Genomic DNA, 18,712 nt, shown 5'->3' on the forward strand with positions numbered 1-18,712 from the left:
CATGTACACAACTCCACCTCCTTGTGCGTACCTCCCTTCCTCCTCTGTACAGCAATCACGTTTGGTTCAGTTCTGGTCATGAGGGAATCCTGTGCGTAGGGGGGATGGCATGTGTACACATAGGGGTGAAGTCACACACACGAGAGGCAGAGGGCTGAAAATTAGAGGGGACATTGGTGTGGTGGTTATAGCATAGAATTTGGACTGTCATGCGAGACACAGGATCAAGTCTGTACTGGGCTATGAAACTCACAGGATGTCCTTGGGGGAGTCGCCTTCTTTCAGGCAGACCTATTTTACTGGGCAGATAAAGATGGGCAGGAAGAACAATATAAGCTGCCTTAAGTTCACTGAAAGATATGAATATAATGAACAAATGAATATGTCCCTGGAAGCTGATATTTGTCCATCTATTCATTCATTATATTTTTCACTAGAAAAATACAGCACAAGGCACCTAAAGACTTTTGAAAAATTTATAACTAGCCTAGAAAAAAAATAAAAAACAAACTATTAAAACAGCACAACAATGAAAGCCATTAAAGTAATTAATAACCAGTATACAGCAGAACAGTTCAAATGGCCAGTTTGAAGAGAAACATCTGCTGACTTGGCCTAAAAGCAGTAGAGAAACCAGAACTATTGTAACACCTTTAAAACCAAGTACTTTTAAAATTGTTCATAAGATTCCATGCGTCCAGGCACACTCCTTCAGATCTTTCAGCTTATGATGAGAATGTTAACTTAAAACTGTTCACAGATGGTGTGTTTTAAACTTCCGGCCAACAGTTTTAAAATCCCTCCAGAGACACAGTCACTCCATTAATCTGAAGAAGTATGCTTGGATACACAAAAGCTTATAAAAAATAAAAAATGATTACTGTAGTCTCAAAGGTGCTACAAGACATCTGGCTTTTCTTTTGCTACTAAAGACTAAAACAGCTTCTGGGTAGATTATCTTGTCCTAGAAGTAGTGAGAGTGGTATCTGATTGCCTTCTTGGATGGACTGAACATTCTGCATTGACTCCACAGGCTATCCAGTATAGTGACTCTTCTAATATGCAAACTCAGAGGATACTAGAGCAGGCGCAGTGGTGGCAACAAAGCCAGACTCTTCTGTAGGAGGGGATGTGACTGGAATATCAGCCAAACCTGACCACCACTTCCACCTGCAGACTCAGGAAAACCTAAGACTTTCAAGCTCTACCAAGTTACAGATCTGCTTTTTCACAAGACTCACCAGCTGCAATCCCAGATGACATAAAGTTCCACCATTTCTTTGGTTTTAAGACCAGAATTTGGATTTGAAGTATCCCTTCTCCAGAAAATAAGGTGTAACTACATCACATTATACTGTACTTGTAACAACCACCAGACTGTGACCACACAAAATGGAAAAGGAAGGCTATATCATGTTTCAAGTACTGGCTCATGTGCTGCTGATTTATTTATTTATTTATTTATTTATTTATTTATTTATTTATTTATTTATTTATTTATTTATTTATTTATTTTCATTTAAACTCTGCCTATCTGGTTGTTACAACCAATCTTTATTTACACTTTATTGTGGGCTGTTGAAGTGATGACGACACAGATTATAGAGCAGTATGCTTTATTCTGGTTTCTCTAAAAGTAAGTAAAAAGAAACAGGAACCACAAAAAATTCTTCCTTAAAAAAACTTAACTATAATAGTAAAATATTGTTAGATGTCAGAGGTGTAATGATATTGGTAGAAAGTAAATTTCTAGGGCAACAAGTCCATATACATTTTTCTGAGTTGTATGAAATTTCAAGAAGCAATTGTTCCAAGTGCTCAGAATATCTCCAGGCATCAACTAGGACAGGATATCCCCAGGATTCTGGAAGGCACATTTGAAATTCAGCAGAAATGTTGTGGCTACAACCACAAAACAGGTACCACAGGAGACCTGGTCAGTCAGAAAATACCCTCTTTATTAACTAATTATCTATAGCTCATATAGTTTCTCTATTTACAATTTCCTTTCCCTCCTTGAATTTTCAGTTCAGATGTCAATGAGCATTGTAGCTTCAAATAGTTTATCTTACCCACATCTTGTGACAAATATACTGGAGCTCGATTACTCTATCCCCACTGGAAGAATACAGGGGCACTGGTTCATCCAGTTGCCTAGTTAGTTACTTTGAGACAATAGCAGAGGACCTTGTTTAGAACACAAAACTTTTGCTGCCAAAAAGCCAGGTTATGAAATGGATACTGGAAATTTTGGTATACTTACTCTCCATGAAGATCCACTTAACTGTAGAGATAATTATGTTTTACTCTTCCCTACTTACAGGCGAGCTAAAGGAGCATACATGTTGCCTGTAGAAGTCCTTCACAGCTTCAGGTCTGGCATCTTGAGTGAAAGGTCCTCATGACAAGATAACTGGAAAACTTTGGGCCCAGCATTTCACAGAGTGAAATTGGAAGGTCTGCTGGCTCCATTTAATCCTTTGAAGGCAATCATTTACTGTTGTCAATTTGCTCCCTAAAATAGTTATATGGATTACCTCTATAGGCCCTCAGTAATAACTTGTGAAATATTCTACTGCCATCTCCATTAGGAGACCACATGTGCAAGTAAATGAACCAAGTCTTTATTTCTGTCTCTCATTTTTTACACTATTTATATGAACATTTCACATGTTTTGACAGAACTGCACTGCAAGGGGCAGTTTTCTGATCAGTGGACACCACATGCAAAACATAGGGTTACTTTCATCTGGAAAGCTAAAATTTCTTTTATTAACAGTTGTACAGATCCACCTTTCCAATAGAAGGAAAGAAATATTTACAATCCTATTTCCAAAACATTCTTCATTTTGAACAACAAAGAAACTCACTTGGTTTAGATATCCAATAAGATTAAGATGAATTCATATGCACTGTTTCTTTTCTTTACCACAGTGCTTAGATAAACAGTACTCAGACAGTCTGAAGGAGTTAAGTACACATGAAAGCACACTGAAGTCACATTGCTGTACTCAGAGAAGCTGATCAACCACACTGGGCCTCCCTTCATTTGTTTTTCTCAGGATTGTTTGCTTAAGTGCATTGATCTTCTCATCAAGTTCAGCCAAAGAATAGTTCTGTCATTCAAGAAAAAAAGAAAGAAAGAAATGTTAACATTTTGGATTTGCTGCATTTGTTACATTAAGCACAGCTTGAGCTTGAAAAAGATGATGTCCACTTTGGATGTCACAGTTGCAGAATATGAGCCTCACGCCCACACTACCCTGCACAGTCATTCAGCACTTGTAGAATGCTTATGTCAAACCACAGCCTCACTTTACTTCAGAAACAAAAAATCGGGGGGGGGGGGGGGGGAAGGATTGGACTCCAGACTATTATATAAATCCTGGCTTCATGCTGTAATCTGGAATCCAACATTAAATCAGCTGTTGCTTAAGTGATCACAATCCAAGCATTGAAATTGGAGTGTAAGAGGAAAGAGTGAAGGCATGACGCTCGTTCTAAACTAGTTTGATGATGTCAGTGGGATGATTATAATGTAAGTTTGAAATATTTTAGGATTTGAATAAGCGTATTTTGAGAGAGGAAAGTCAAAGCCAATTCAATTTAGTAATAATAAGGTGTCAAACAAATGTGTGACACTGTGAATAGAAATGCAATGTTAGCAATTTATAGCAATCTGAAGAACACAGTTCAGTAAAAAAGGGCTTTGTATTAAATCAAATACTATCTTAGGGCTGATTTATCAAGTGTTTGTGGAATGATGTCCAAAACCACTTCTCCAAGGTTGGAAATGCACACAGCTAACATTACATTCAATTTTCCATGGGTTGTATGGATTGTATGGAAAGTATCTATACCCAGTACTGTCAGACACCCACTACCCCAGGGAGGAATAACACCACTAATTCCAATCCAGAACAGTATACTGACAGTCATTTTCCAGCAGCCTACATGCCTGACTCATGTTCAATCTAGAAGCCAATTTTGATAGTACTACTATAGGAATATGAGTTAAGCCCACTGCCAAACTTACGAAATAAGGTTAATTTTAAGAATGTGAATCATAACTGAACAAAGTGTTAGATCAACAAAGTGTCAGATGAACAAAGTATTTGTAGGAGTTAGATGAAATATATTGCTTTTTACCCCTGAGATTTGAAGGAGGAGACGTTTCTTTGGATATGTAATTGCAAAAAAACCCCTCAAAACTCAAAAGTACTCACTTGGGTTTGCTGGGCTTTTCTTCTTTTGCTAGACAAATTCTATAAAAAGAAAACCAAATAAAGTAGTCTTACTACTACTATAGTGCTCATAATATAATATTAAATATTCCCTATAAGAAAAGCAAATCCCTTTCCCATCACTAATGGCTGTATCTCTTAGCAGCCCAGTTATCCTTGAAAAGAGACTCATCACATTGTCCCTCTTAACTCTAACCATAACCCAAGGAGACAATCTTGAAAACCATGTGCCTGGAAAAAAATTGCAGGACTGGAACAATTGTATTTTCCTTTACTGCAAAGATTCACATATACCATATTTTTTGCTTTATAAGATGCACTCCCCCCCAAAAAAAGTGGAGGGGAAGTGTCTGTCATATGGAGCGAACTGTAAAACAGCGCTCCCCAGGGCCCAGTGGGGGGATGGTGGGAGGAGCCTCAGAAGGGTCCAAGAGTGCCTTCCAGGACCCTTCGGAGGCTACCCCCCCGCAGGGCCAGCGGGAGCAAAATCACAACCTTCCAGGACCTTTCTGAGGCTTGGAATGCCTCAGAAGGGTCCTGGAAGCTGGCAATTTCACCCCTGCTGGCCCTGGGGGGGGGGGAGGGAGCCTCCGAAGGGTCCTGGAAGGAACCCTTCTGAGGCTCCCCCCCCACCTCCACCCCTGCGGGTCCAGCGGGCCAAAATTGCCAGAATATTTTCCTATTTTCCTCCCCTAAAAAGGAGGTGAGTCTTATGGAGCGAAAATTACAGTACATTCAGAATATTAAGACCATGAGGCCTAGGCTTAAATATGCTCACCACAGACTGAAAATATTCAGGAGACATTCCTTCCAGTTCAAGAATTTTATCTTCAAGTTTTTTTATCCTTTGATAAATATCTTTTGGCACTGGTCCACCTGAATTACATTTAAAAAAATTGAAAAATGACAGAAAAGCAAATGTGATTAGGAAAGTTTGAAAAAATAAAAGTAGATTTCAATATAGACTATAAGATCAATCTTTCAGCCAAGAAGTAAACATAACAAAGGGGGTATGGGGAAGGTACCATGAAACAGCGATGTTTTAAATACTAACTCCTTCTTTGATTTCTAGGAAGACTGATTTCATAGATGCTGTTGGGGATGTCCCCTCATATATTCAAGTGCAGAACCAGGGTTTTAAATATAAATGTGAGCTGTACCTCTTCAGTATTTTGCTTTGATGTCTCGGAAAGGGAATGAAATGTGTTGTACTTATAAATCCATGAATCAAGACAAAGGTAAGCAATGGTAGCCCTCCCAATTATTTCAGGCTCTAATTTCTATTTCCCTTGGCTGATGCAGCAAATGATGAGAGATCTGGAAACTGAAGTCTAAAAACCTCTGGAGGGCCATAGTTAGCCATTCCTTTCTTTATCCTGGGAGACTGGTGGGAGTCCAAAAGCAAGAATTCTAGCACAAGGGACAGTCTGAATTCACATTTTTGCTGCTTTCAGATGCATTGTTTGAGTCATAACACTGAGTTCAAATATAAACTTTTTCTACAAACCTGTTTGTAACCTTAGGTGAGCTTCAATGTTTTGTAGTCTCTCTTCTACAGCCTGATTCCCACAGTCATGAGGGGTATTGTTACTTTTATGACTGGACCCATAAGCACCTTCACTTCTAGTCTGAGGGCCATAGGTATTTAGAACGCGGGAAACTAGGATTTGAAAAAGCACCAGTTAAGTATTTATGCACTTGAAGGGAACAAGCAAGTGTAACACCTTTTGCAGTGCAATGTTATCTGTTCTACTAAGATGTCCCAGGCTAGTATATAAAGGCTTGCTGACTTAATTACAGAACATCATACTAATGATATGATTCTGTCTAAGCTTTAAACTGCACTATGCCCTAATTTAACTAGTTATTGTTTTTATATGCCTTCAGGTCAATTCTGACTTATGGAGACCCTAACAGGGTTTCCAATGTATGCAGACGTTCAAGGAATGGTTCACCATTGCCACCACCCAGTGAATTTCCACAGCTGAGCAGGAAATTCAACCAAACTCTCCTAAGTATTAGTCCAACATAATTCACTACACCACACTGGCTCTCCATACAGTACTGTAGCGTGCTGCATTAGTGGTGGCTAAATTATTCAGCCAAGTTCACTTTAGTTCTCTTCACCATTACCTAATTAATTCTTTGTAAATGGCCATTATTACTTTGCACTGTTCTTGTCAGGCATACTAGATGATTCCCAGCTGGACTATACCTATCATAAATTACATAGTACAATATACTTTCAATGTAGTAAATTATCTTTTATTAAGCTTTTATTAAATATTTTTGAATGGTGTGTAGATTTTCAGAGTATCAGCAAGGGTCACCTTAAGAGATGTGATTCACCTGTTGTTGAGCCCTAAAATATTGTCTAACAGGAGTTACTTAAATCAGTTATATTATCTTCCCTCAATATGCCTTAGGTAACTAATGTTAAATAGCAGATAATAAATAGAACTCTTTTAAAAATATTTCACAGTCATAAATACAACAAAGGAATCATAAAACATTTAAAACAGCACAAAGAAGAACTAAAGAAATACTTTCTACTAATAGACAAGTGAGACTGTGTCTGTCTCTCTGCACCATAGCTCCAAAATCATGCAATCCAGACACCTGGAACTTGGCTTGCTCAAAATGGTGACCCAAAGGAAATGCAACCTGTGTTTATTTTGTCACACCAACCCAATTATTTAATTAATTCAAATTTGAATATAAGATGAAGTACTATCTTTTCTAATCAGAAAAAGCTAGTCAAGCCTGGTATATTTATATCTTTTGAAGGCTTCTAGGGAGTTCTCATAGAACAGAAGCATAATTGGGAAAATAGTGTAAGGGGCATAACTGCCCCTTCCTTCTGGAGGGGAACTTAAAGAAAGAGAGAGTAAAGCCTGCAGTCTGGTTTGAGACTAGAGTTAGCAGGGGGAATGGATGAATGAACACTGGGATGAAAGGAGAGAAAGAGTAGTGAGGAAAAAATGAGTGGGGATTTACTGAAATGAAGCAAAAGAAAAGAGAAAGAAAACTGAGGTGCAGGATCAGCTTGTTGGCCAGGGGAATAGAAAAAGAAAGGGCGCCTTGATGGGGAAGGAAGAACAATTAGCTCAGCAAAAGAGAAATGGCCATTTCTTTAAAACAATAATAAACTGAACTAAGGGGTGCATTGGAGGTGTTCTAGGATTGCACTAACTAGGGTGGCGGAAGCATTTAGGGAGATGACAAGAGATCTTACAGAAATAGAAAGTAACAGTTACCCATTTCAAGTTCAGGCTTCTATAGAGTAAAGTTTAATACAGAATGGCAAAACATTACTAAAGCAGCTGAATAAGTTTTCTGCCACCGGTTTGCAAAATGACATGAAGCTGCATTCCAACAACACTTCATTGTCTCATTGAACGCAGCAGGGACTTGCTTCTGAATAAGCATGCACCAATGCTTCAGCTTAGAAAAGAGAGCAAAATAGCCAGTTCCTAAGTAAAAGAACATAGAGAAAGGTATAGAGAATATAGAACCAATTTATTTTAACAACCTATTTAATGGAACCGTGCCATTTTGAAAGTGGTATTTATATAACAAAAAAGAAATGCTCATAAAGTACAACAACAGATACCATAAATAGCAGTACTCACCCTTCACATGACTTTTGAATCCTGGATAAGGTGTGAACACGGCATCAGTCCTAGCGCAGCTATTTTCTGAAAAAAAATTTAAAAAGTGATCCTAAGTGCAATTGTTTAAGAAGTCTGGAACTCATTCCAAAAGTGTAACAAAGCAGGCCTGTAAGCTAAGTCTTAAATTTGGGGATAAGGAGATAAGACTTTTCATGGAGACTTCAAAAAAGGAAGTTTGCTACAAAATAAGGGTTTCATCGAACTGTTATAATTCTTTTCAGATAAACATTGCAGGATAACCCTTTTCACATAATTTCAGCTTGCCTGTGTATAACAGTATGCTCAAAACTAGTCACAATAAAAAGTTACAAATCATAATGCACACAATTATAAAGTATAAGATAATGGCTGAAATCCTGTTGCTTAGTATATTAAGTAGCACTAGAGTAACCTACTGAATACATATTCCATTGAGTCAAATGGGCCTACTCTAACTGCAATAATATGCTAAAATAGTTTGCAGTCAGGGTGGCCCATTGGAACTTCCAGAGAAGGTGATTCATCAAAGTCCCACTGATTTAATGGACCTCCTCTAGTGCATATTACTACGCTTAGGAACAGGATTTCAGAAATAAAATATCTAGTGCAGCTACGTAATGAGGCCTCTTGCTGGAATTAAACAGTCTTCACTGTCCAATGAAAGTGAACGATGAGAGGACCAAGAACAATCTGATCACCATAACTGAGGAGGCTTTATCCATGCTCCTTTGCTGCTGTTCAGATGGCAAAGTAACCCAGTGGGTAGCCCCTGCAAGGGAACAGAGTTTTTGGCCAGTTCCTATGCAAATGGCAATTGTAGTCCATGAGATGGAAACTGAGATGGGATTTAAAGCTACTATTAGAGGGAATCATAACTATGATATCTATACAGAACTACCGCATTCAAAGACAATACGTCATTGAACAGAGATGGTAAAGTGTAACAGTGGGATCGGATAACTGCCTTCAAACATAGCTTGTAGGTTTTCAGAAGCATCTGTTTGACCTAACCTAGACTGTCACTTTGTTTAATCTAGCAGGGCTCTTATGTTTAGAGCAAGATTAAGAATTCAACTAGTAGTATGTCAACTGTTCTCCTAGCTACACTGTACACATAGTCCGTGTTCCTGTTTCTATGTGGAAATGGAAGCACAGCCATTTCACACACATCCCTTTTGCTAATCTAACTTATTAAATGAAGTGCCTTAAAGTTGAATCTAACTTTTTTTCTAGATACAAAGTACTTAGAAGTGCTTTAAACAGTCTCTTCTGATGGCACTCTGGGACTGCGCAACTTGCCCAAGACTGCACCACCTACCAGCCTCATACACTCTGGGTAATCTTAGCTGGTCTCACTGCCTAGAGGCACAATCCATGGTCCATGGCTCCATGGTCAGGCACTACAAACCAACTGAAATGTACTTATTTTTTTATTTACGCATGTATATATTCAACTAAAATGAACAGCTGTGTTTTACAATCAGTACTGCTGCACCTTGCTTTGTTTTTACAAAGCTTTTAATCTGTATAAAACCTAACATATGAAATGTGATGCATACTTCCTCAAACCCGTAATTCTTCCATACCCCCAAGTGCTGGATAGCTCGGTGATTTAGGTTCCTGACTGCAGAGCCCGAGGTTGGGTGTCCCCTTGACAGGGGCTGGACTTGAGGATCCAATCGGTCCCTTCTAGCTATGCAGTTCTAAAAAAAAAAAAGGTAAAGGTTCTCCTTGACAATTTTTGTCCAGTCGTGTCCGACTCTAGGGGGTGGCGCTCATCCCGCTCTTCAAGCCATAGAGCCAGCGTTTGTCCAAAGACAATCTTTCTGTAGTCACATGGCCAGTGTGATTTAGACACGGAACGCTGTTTACCTTCCCACCGAGATGGTACCTATTTATCTACTCGCATTTGCATGCTTTCGAACCGCTAGGTTGGCGGGAGCTGGGACAGGCGACGGGTGCTCATTCCGTCGCGTGGATTCGAACTTACGACTGCTTGGTCTTCTGACCCTGCAGCACAGGCTTCTGCGGTTTAGCCCACAGCGCCACCACGTCCCTTATGCAGTTCTAATATTATGATTATTATTATATAATCATTGAACCTAGAGTACACTTTAAAGTAGAGTACACTATAAAAACAGTCATTAGTTATTTTGAAGGAACAGCTACTTGCACAAAATATGATCAATAAGAAATGAACTGCAGAAAAACAAGACTTGTGACGATAGACTTAGAACAACAGTGCTTATATTCATGGTGAGGATGGTCAAGTCATTCTCAATATATGTACCCTTCCTCAGTACATGTATTGGTAAAATTCACAGTAAATTTAATAGTATAATAGTTAATAGTGAAATCTGCACATCTCTGGCGTAACTCACACTGAGCACAGTGGGACTTATTCTCACAAAAGTGGCTACAGGATTATATCCCAAATCACATTTGATTTACAGGTAAATAAAGGTGCTATAATCTAAAGAAAAGCATCAAAAATGCACTGAAAAAAGCAGCACATATACTTGGAAACAACATCCATGATAATGATCAGGACTTCATCATTAACGAGTGCAGATCAGAGTTACTTAACATTAAGCAGGCAAGTGGAAAACCACCAACAGCCTGTGGCCTAAACAGCAATGGAAAACCTTCATCCACCGCTCACTGCAGGAAAAGATAGACTTATCTAGCTTGAATCACTGAGTGCCATAGTAGAAAATACTTTGCCTTAACAGCTTTTACATTGTTAACAGGTAGCATACTTTGCCTATTTTTCAAGAACTTTGAAAAGGAGCTGTTGAAGTGTAAGGTAGGGAAAAGATTATGTTTAAAGGATAAGAAAATTAAAACTCATCTGGATAGTTACCCTGATTACAATCAATAACATTGCAAAATTCCCTGACGTTGTTTTCATTGATCTCAGCTTGTTTCCTTTCAATGAAGGCTGATATTCGTCTTTCAATCTGTGGGTAACAGAACAACTTGCATTTAGATTTCATTATTCCCATTCAAAATAAGAAGAATGGTCCAGACTTGGGGACTCACAACTCACTTCAGCTTTTCCAGCCTTTATTTGGACTACTTCTGGGTCAAAATCAACATGAGACATTTTCACATTTGCAGAACCACAGGCCATGCTTTTCTCTTCCATCTGCAATTCTTTATCAGTTACATTTGAATTAGTCTCACACTTTCTGTCTTCTGTCTTACTGGAATCAGTAACCAGTGCAGTGCTTTCTTCTTTAATTAAAGACTGGAGTTTCTCTATAAATGGCTTGGCAAAGAGAAAAAAAAAGAATGCAGATTAACATTAGATTAGGCATCCTTCAGTCTTGAGAAACTATAGTTGCGTGCTCTGAATAGAGGTCTTGGAACAGTGTCTAGTGTGGTTGAGAAGGCCAATGCGAGAGTGACAATCCCTTCCACACTGAAGACAAAGACAATCTGTCCCCTGTCCAGCTCCCTGATCTTGCTGGTTTTGGGACTGCCTCTTTGCCTTGGTCTGCTGGACAAGTGTCTCTTCAACTGACAGTAACACTTGTTAAAACTACAATTTCTAAAACAATTCTTTTTAAAATTGCACGGAGCATATGCTACCACCTTTGTGTATGTAATCCAATCAAACTAGAATGAAAATATAGCATCTCCAAGTGTTACTGCCTTTTGATCAGTCTTTTACTAATTTCTGTATTTTTAAAAAAACATCTCCGGTGGGTCCAGACTATATGAGCAAATCTGTCGGTTACTCATCTGTTTTGTACAGAATCAAAGCAGCAGCCTTGGGCACCAATACCACTTAATTTACATCTCATTCAAATGCTTATTCAGAACATTGAACATTTTTCCTCCTTAAGAAGAGAGCCAATACTCTTATGCTGTTAAAGCTATAGCTTTAACATCACATCACTGGCAGCATCTCCACTCAAAAAAGCAGCCTCCCAAAACCCATGAGGGAATACAAATATTGTGCTTCAGACGCATGCATTTAACAACCTAGCCAATATGAAGGGAAGGGAATAAATGCTCCTTTTTCTCTCAGTCATTTAATTTTTTTTTAAGACACAACAATTCTGTTTCTTTATGTCTTTTAAATTTTACACAAAAGCCATACAACAAATGCACTACAAGACAAAATCAAGTTCATTAATTTTTCTTCACCTGTTAATTTCTTTAAAACCTCCAGAATCAACAAATAAAATAATAACCAAACAGTACTTGCAAAACATCCAGTTTCAAAATGTATAAAGTGATAAGCTACAAACTGAGGCTACCATTGAAAGACAAAAATGTCAGAAAATAGGAAAACCTAACAGTTGGACTGACTCAGTAAAGAAATCTGTATAAAATCAGAACAGGACCATTAATGATGCAATATTTTTCAAGTTACTCACTTACAGGGTCATCATAAACTGCAAGTAATATGGTGGCATATAACATTTATGTCAACAATCACTCGCAGCGCAATATAACTGGGATTATAATAGCACTACAAGTTTAGATTTATGCTCTGATTCCTATTGACAGGAAATTTGGAAAAGTAGAATCAATTTAGTGTCTTCAAGATACAAGACCATTAATATGTCAAACTATGAAACAACAGCACTCGAGCTGTGACCAGAAAGTCTGCCTACTTTTTTATTTTTAATAAGACGATTAATTAAAATGACAACCAAATTAAATGCAACCATATAGGCCAACAAAGACATAATGGAAATGAACGAAAAACATTCTGGTTTTCCCAGTGTGGCTTGCACAGGATATGCAGTTCGAGTGCTGACAAATCATACCCTGATTCAATACGGGAGCAAAGCAATTATGGATATATTCTCTTTGACCACCACGCAGGGGCCGCAAGATTTGCACTGGTAACTGATCCAATATGACATTCAACAAACAAGAACTAATGTATGCAGTCTGATTTAAGACTAATAAAGATGGGAAAATATGTAAGTAACAAAAATGAGCAATCAGGTTACTTGACAAGATGAAACATTAAATATCTGAGAACTAAAAAATATATATCTGTGCTGGAAATACAGTTAATTGCAGACACACACACCAGGATGTATCATGCTGGGATAATGTAACTTCTTGATCCACTGAAAGCTCTCCACAAACCGCATAACTCAACCCAACGCATGGAATCATTATCATAGCATGACACACACCTGCCGTGTTATTGCTTAATTATAACCCACCACAGATGGAAATGTACTGTATTTACAATGGAAGTGTGGAAATCAACAGGACTGCATTTGTGCAATCTACTTATCCATAGTAGCTTCCACAATGCTATTCCTACAGAACTTCAAATAAGTGTTTTAACATACCAGGTTTTATCCCTTTAGGAAGCACAGCAGAACCTTAGATGTGTGCTTTTCTTGTGTAGCAATCTTAACACTGGAGTGGAGACTTTGCGTTTTAGGATTAATTGAGGTAACTGGATTTTGTAAAGTGCCCAGTAAAAACCATTTACCTGTAAAGCTGAAATATGCTGCTGCAGAGCAGTAAAGAGCAATGTGGGTTGAAATGGTGATGCATGTTGAAGCTTGCTCCAGTCGATGTTAATTTTCACCACATCTTCTCCAAGATTAAGCTTCAAAAGCCAAACAAACCATGTCACAAGAGGGTTCTGCTATACAGCCTTGCCATCTACATAAGAAAGGTTAAGATCTGAATGTGAATCTCTCTCCAGACCAATATTAGAAAAGGCTTGCAGGATCTGAGCACAAATCCATCAAATCCAGCAATCGCTTCCCTGGGCATCCAACCAGATCCCTATGGGGAGCCCACAAATATTAAAGGTGTCACCCAACTTTGGCTGTTGCTTGCCATTAGCTGGTATTCAGTGGCATGTGACTCAGAACTTGAAGATTTGGTATACCTATCAGTACTAGTAGCCAGAGGCATGCTCCTCTGCTGTACTAGATTATAACTTCCATCATCAGGGCTTGAAAAATGAACTTGTCCACTTGTCTGTGACGAGTGAAAAATGCTTCCTTCCCCTCAGCCTGTCTCTCTCTCTCTCTCTCTCTCTCTCTCTCTCTAATCCTGCAGTCCTCCCCTCCCCCCTCCCATTGCAAAAGGAAAACTGCCCTCTTCTCATGAGAAGAGAGTTTGAGTAGTACATAGAGATATAGCTCTGCAGGAGAATGCAGAGTAGTCCCATGCTGGAGAATATGGATATTCCATATTCCAATTTCAATCGAGCAAGGACACATCCTGGGATGGGAGCAAACCATGGTTCCTTAGGCCGGCCACTTTTGCTTTCAGTTTTATTTTTGCTGGAGGCATTCAAAAGAAAAGCATTCAAAATACAAGCTTCATGACCCCACAGGCAAGCAGGTGATAAAGCAACCCAAGTCTGAGGGTATAAACCAGTTCTCATAAATTGCAAGGCTACAGTCCAGTCATGCTGACTGGGGAAATTTTTGACTGACTGGTGAGACATTCTAAAATTTTTCAAGCCCTCTCCATCATCCTTATCCAGCAAGACCATTCAGGAATCTAGCTTACCACCGAACAAGCAGGCACAGTCTACCAATTACACCACAGAATAGAAACGGTTCCACTGTTTATTGAACAAAACATTATTGAAGTCTTTATGCTGAGATAGCTCTAGGAAGCTCACATTTTCCACTTCAACCTGAACCAAATAAGTGAAGAGGAAGAAAACACCCCTCCTAACATGAGCTTTACCTTGCTCAGTTTTGAAGTATGCTAGCTTCTACTGTGGACCACTGTTCCTAAGATCAGACCAAAAAAGGAGAATACAATGGTGCACACATGGAGCTAAATTAATAGCCACTCTCAGGAATGTTCCTTTCAGTACAGGTATAACCATCTTCACAACCTGTTTCCCCAAAAATAAGACCTAACCTGAAAATAAGCCCTAGCATGAATTTTCAGGATGCTCATAATATAAGCCCTACCCCAAAAATAAGTCCCAGTTAAGTGAAACCCCGTGTCTCCACCATTGTGCAGCAACCAGAAGATGACATGACTGTATTTGAATAAATATAGATTGTTGTACATGAAAAAATTAAAACATCCCCTGAAAATAAGCCCAAATGCATTTTTGGAGCAAAATTTAATATAAGACCCTGTCTTATTTTCAGGGAAACACGGTATGCTTTCTGCCAAGACAGCTGAGGAGTAGAAACTCTACAGGGATGGGCAAGTTTTGGCCCTCCCAATCTTGACACAGATGACACACATCTCTGCTGCAGCAACTGAAATTGTTTTCTCCCACTTCCAGGTGCATTAAAAAAAAAAAAAACAATTTTCATAGTTGTATTTTTCAGAAATGTGAGGTATGCATTCCCACATACTGTATTCTATTTTAGCTTTAAAATATCTGGTTATGAAAACACTGAACCATCAAATTCAGTGGCTAGAGCTTTACAAAATGGGTCTGAGGTGAAACGCAGTTTGCAGTTTGCTCATCCTGCTGAAGAACTTCAAAAGTGTGATTTATTTTCTACAACAGCAGTCAGAATTTACTAATGTGATTTGCATCAGCAAGTTAGTGCAGTGTAAAAATAAGCCATGTTGGAATCTAAGAAGAGTAGGGTTCAAATCCCATCTCACCATGAAGGGCCTTCGCCTTGGCTGCTCCCAGGTTGTGAAATGCCCTCCCTTCCCTTCCAGTGACAAGTGAAGATATTTCATTTAGGAGAACATATTAATGTAATAAATAAATAAATAAATAAATAAATAAATAAATAAATAAATAAATAAATAAATAAATAAATAAATAAATTTAATTAATACACGCTACAGTATTAGTGACCTACACTCTCCAATTTTCTTTTCCAAAACAGAAGCCTACTAACTACAATAAGAGATACTTATAAGGAAACATGTGGATAATTACAGATTCTATTTTTAAAACTATACAACTAAAGAAACTATTTCTACAATCAACAAGAGATCCTTATCAAGTTATTATATGTCCTTTGGTTCAGAGGTCCCCAGAAGATAATGTTGGAACAGGCAGTAAGAACCAGCTGCATTTTCATGGTCCCATTGCAATAGTGGCTATTCCCTCTTTATTTTTATTTAAATAAAGGATTGCATTTTAGCACTGAATTTGTTTTAACTGCATACAAACAAATAAACAATGGTTCAGTTTCTTCTCTATTTTCCAGCCAGTTCTTGTTGCAATCAATTTTTGTTGTGTTTTGTTTTGGCTTTTTATTTTAATGGAGATCATATTTGTCTGAAACATGGAAAAGTTACTTTTTTAAAAACTTAAACTGAGTTATGGCAAAAGTCACAAAATCAACCCAGGCCAGGGATGAGGATGTGAGCCCACATTTCCCATTTGTAAATCCAACATTTATCCACTGGGAAAAACATCAGTTCAATGAGCCAGACAACTAGTTTCCATCCATCTCATTTCCACCCACTAGATGCCTTTTGGAAGAAGCGTATCACAATACCGTTTAATGACAGACCAATTCTATTTCCTCCTTGAAGTTCCTTGATCAGACTGCTTCTCACAACCACAGCTATTGAACCTTTTAATTATTTGTCACTGTAACAATTCATTTCAAAGCTGTAAAGGATTCTTCATCATCTCCAACTTCTTAACTCACTTTTCAAAATCTGGACAATATAAATGATACTGTTCTCCACCAGACATCTTATGAGTCACGCAGCTAAAAGTAAATCATCTATCTACTCCTTGATCGATATGTGCTTCTCTTTGATTGAAATACAAGTAAAGATTCAAGGATACCAAAGGAGGTTCTGAAGATAGAACTGTTTGCCAGCCTTTGCCAAGCTTAATAGCACCAGCTTTCTGAGAGCTATTATAAGCTAAGCCCTAAAAACCAAGAGATTTTTATCCTTTCTAAGAGCAGGCAATATAATATGAGTATGTGTGTGTGTGTAAATCTGAAGCCATGTGAGAAGAAATGATAATTTCAAGAGGTTGAATTTTACACCAATTTCCCCCTCTTCTTTCCTTAAAACAGGGTATAAACTTAATTTGAGCCACAATTCTTCATGTACTCATATTTGTTGCTATTGTGCATGTGTCAGCAACGTATGTTCCAGCATCACACAACTCATGGAGATTTTTTTTAAGGTGGAAGGAAGAAGAGAAACATAAGCCTGTATCTAACAACTTCACAAATGTGTGATCTTACATTGCACATTGGTAACTATTATGTAAAATGAAAAGGAACAGGGCAGAAAAAATATGCAAGGGACCTACGGTATTAAAAGTAAATAAAACATGAAGGTAACACTTGATTAAAAAAAATACCCCAAAAGGTAAAGTATGTCACTTGAAATCATATTAGTAGTCAATAAATAATCCCCAGTATAATAGCTATTTTGATATATTGTATAGGTAAGTAGTGTATTTAGGATCAGGGTACAAAACTGGTAACCCCTGCAAATGCTGAGGCAGACTTCAGGCTTGTTAGATTGACTTTTTTTTACTTAAACCCTAAAATCTACCAACTGAAGACAGATGCTACAGACATACGCTCAGAATTAAAACATTCTGAATCCAGAAATGAAGTCTGAAAATCAGAACCACACAATCCTTCCATGCAAAAAAACTAATCCGGATTTCACCTAAGCTTTCCTCACTTCAGTAACACCTTTCCAGTGATGGGGGTGAACCCTTGCCAAGCTGCTCCATCCAAGTCACCCACACATCCATCAGTAAATCCAGATCTACCTTTTGCCCAACCTGAAGTATGCAACTGCTGTTGACTCTTAAGCAGTAAAAGGAGATCAGTGCGTTAAAAAAAAGTGGAAATAAGGCATTCGAAAAACCACCACCCTTTTGCACAGAGATCAGGTCGCTCCCGTTTCATCCTTCAGAAACTTTTTTAACTCTCCGAGATCAATGCCTTAATGTCCCTGCAATTCTCCCACGTTCTGCAAGAGCTCCGAGTTTAAAAGGGTAGCTTCTCTTCTGTCTCCCCATAAAAGAAGCCTCAACGTCCACCACACCCTCGCCCCTCTCCCAGCTCTCTGGCTGCCTCTTTCCCACAGAGCCTAGCTGCCGCTCGGCTCTTTGGCATCCCGCCCTCCCACCGAGCGCATCTAGGGCTTCTCTCTCTCCCCACTAACCTGCCCCACCAACTTAGGCAGCGAGCGCAGCGATTCTCTCAAGATCTCTCCGACCGGCTCTCCCGACGAATCCCCCCGGAAGGCGGAAACGGCGGGCGGTGCTGAACCGGTCTCTCCCTCAGCAGAGGCCATGACAGCGATTCAGACCAACCCCCCACCAGTTGCGGCAGGGAGACGCCACTTCCTCCACCCCTCGTCTCTGGTCGCACAAAAATGACGCAACAACTGCATCTGCGCTCCCTCCCTCCCTTGCTTCGGATCTTGTTCTAACCCCGCCCAGGATGCATGACAGACAGCCAGTCTGCGGAGTCCGGCGAATAAGCGGAGAGTGAGCAGGTGGCTCTCCTCCTATGGGTAGCCTTCTGTGTGTGTGTGGGGGGGGCGCGCTGTGCGAATTGCCAAGGCTGTCTATTTGCTTAGAAAGGAATCGGAGAAAGGACGCGTGGAAAAGCACCAGCAAAATATGCTGCTGATAATATCAGACATTGTTATTACTAATGGTTAAATCATTATTGAGCCTTAAGAGTGGAAGAAGGCGGGATATTACTGTTATTGTTATTAGTAATCAGGATGGATTCGATTCCAATCGATTTGATTTAAAAATCGGATTTTTTTAACGATTTAAATAAAAATTTTATTTTTGACGATTTAAATCAAAATATATTTTTAACTTAAATAAATTTGATTTTTAAAAAATCACTGATTTTTATCCACTCCGTTATT

At 38.8% G+C, this 18,712-nt stretch overlaps 1 protein-coding gene across 4 annotated transcripts; it reads right to left on the reverse strand.

Moving 5' to 3' along the window:
* Window positions 1–1,937: 1,937 nt before the first annotated feature.
* MBIP (MAP3K12 binding inhibitory protein 1) lies at window positions 1,938–18,211 on the reverse strand. 4 transcript variants are annotated; one of them, XM_020801983.3, is made up of 9 exons: window positions 17,990–18,209; window positions 13,371–13,490; window positions 10,947–11,168; window positions 10,761–10,857; window positions 7,877–7,942; window positions 5,752–5,904; window positions 5,023–5,120; window positions 4,227–4,265; window positions 1,938–3,116 (listed from the first exon to the last, which is right to left on the reverse strand). In XM_020801983.3, exons 1-9 carry the CDS (start codon window positions 18,119–18,121, stop codon window positions 3,012–3,014), a joined length of 1,032 nt encoding a protein of 343 aa, XP_020657642.3. In that variant the 5' UTR covers window positions 18,122–18,209; the 3' UTR covers window positions 1,938–3,011. The 4 variants fall into 4 exon arrangements, with proteins under 4 accessions (XP_020657642.3, XP_078248580.1, XP_020657644.3 ...); XM_078392454.1 differs by lacking the exon at window positions 17,990–18,209 and adding an exon at window positions 15,485–15,580; XM_020801985.3 differs by lacking the exon at window positions 5,752–5,904 and having other exon boundaries at window positions 17,990–18,211.
* Between the last annotated feature and the right edge of the window lie 501 nt (window positions 18,212–18,712).

Source organism: Pogona vitticeps, chromosome 1, assembly GCF_051106095.1.
Source record: "Pogona vitticeps strain Pit_001003342236 chromosome 1, PviZW2.1, whole genome shotgun sequence".
NCBI lineage: Eukaryota > Metazoa > Chordata > Lepidosauria > Squamata > Agamidae > Pogona > Pogona vitticeps.

Bases quoted from the DNA above. Each gene is read 5' to 3' on its own strand.
- MBIP (XM_020801983.3), bottom strand. From the start codon at position 18,121: ATGGCCTCTGCTGAGGGAGAGACCGGTTCAGCACCGCCCGCCGTTTCC. The intron at 10,858-10,946 runs GTGAGTTGTGAG...TGTTACCCACAG, and splicing joins TAAAGGCTGGAAAAGCTGAA to ATTGAAAGACGAATATCAGC. The intron at 3,117-4,226 runs GTGAGTACTTTT...CTTGAATGACAG, and splicing joins GAAAAGCCCAGCAAACCCAA to AACTATTCTTTGGCTGAACT.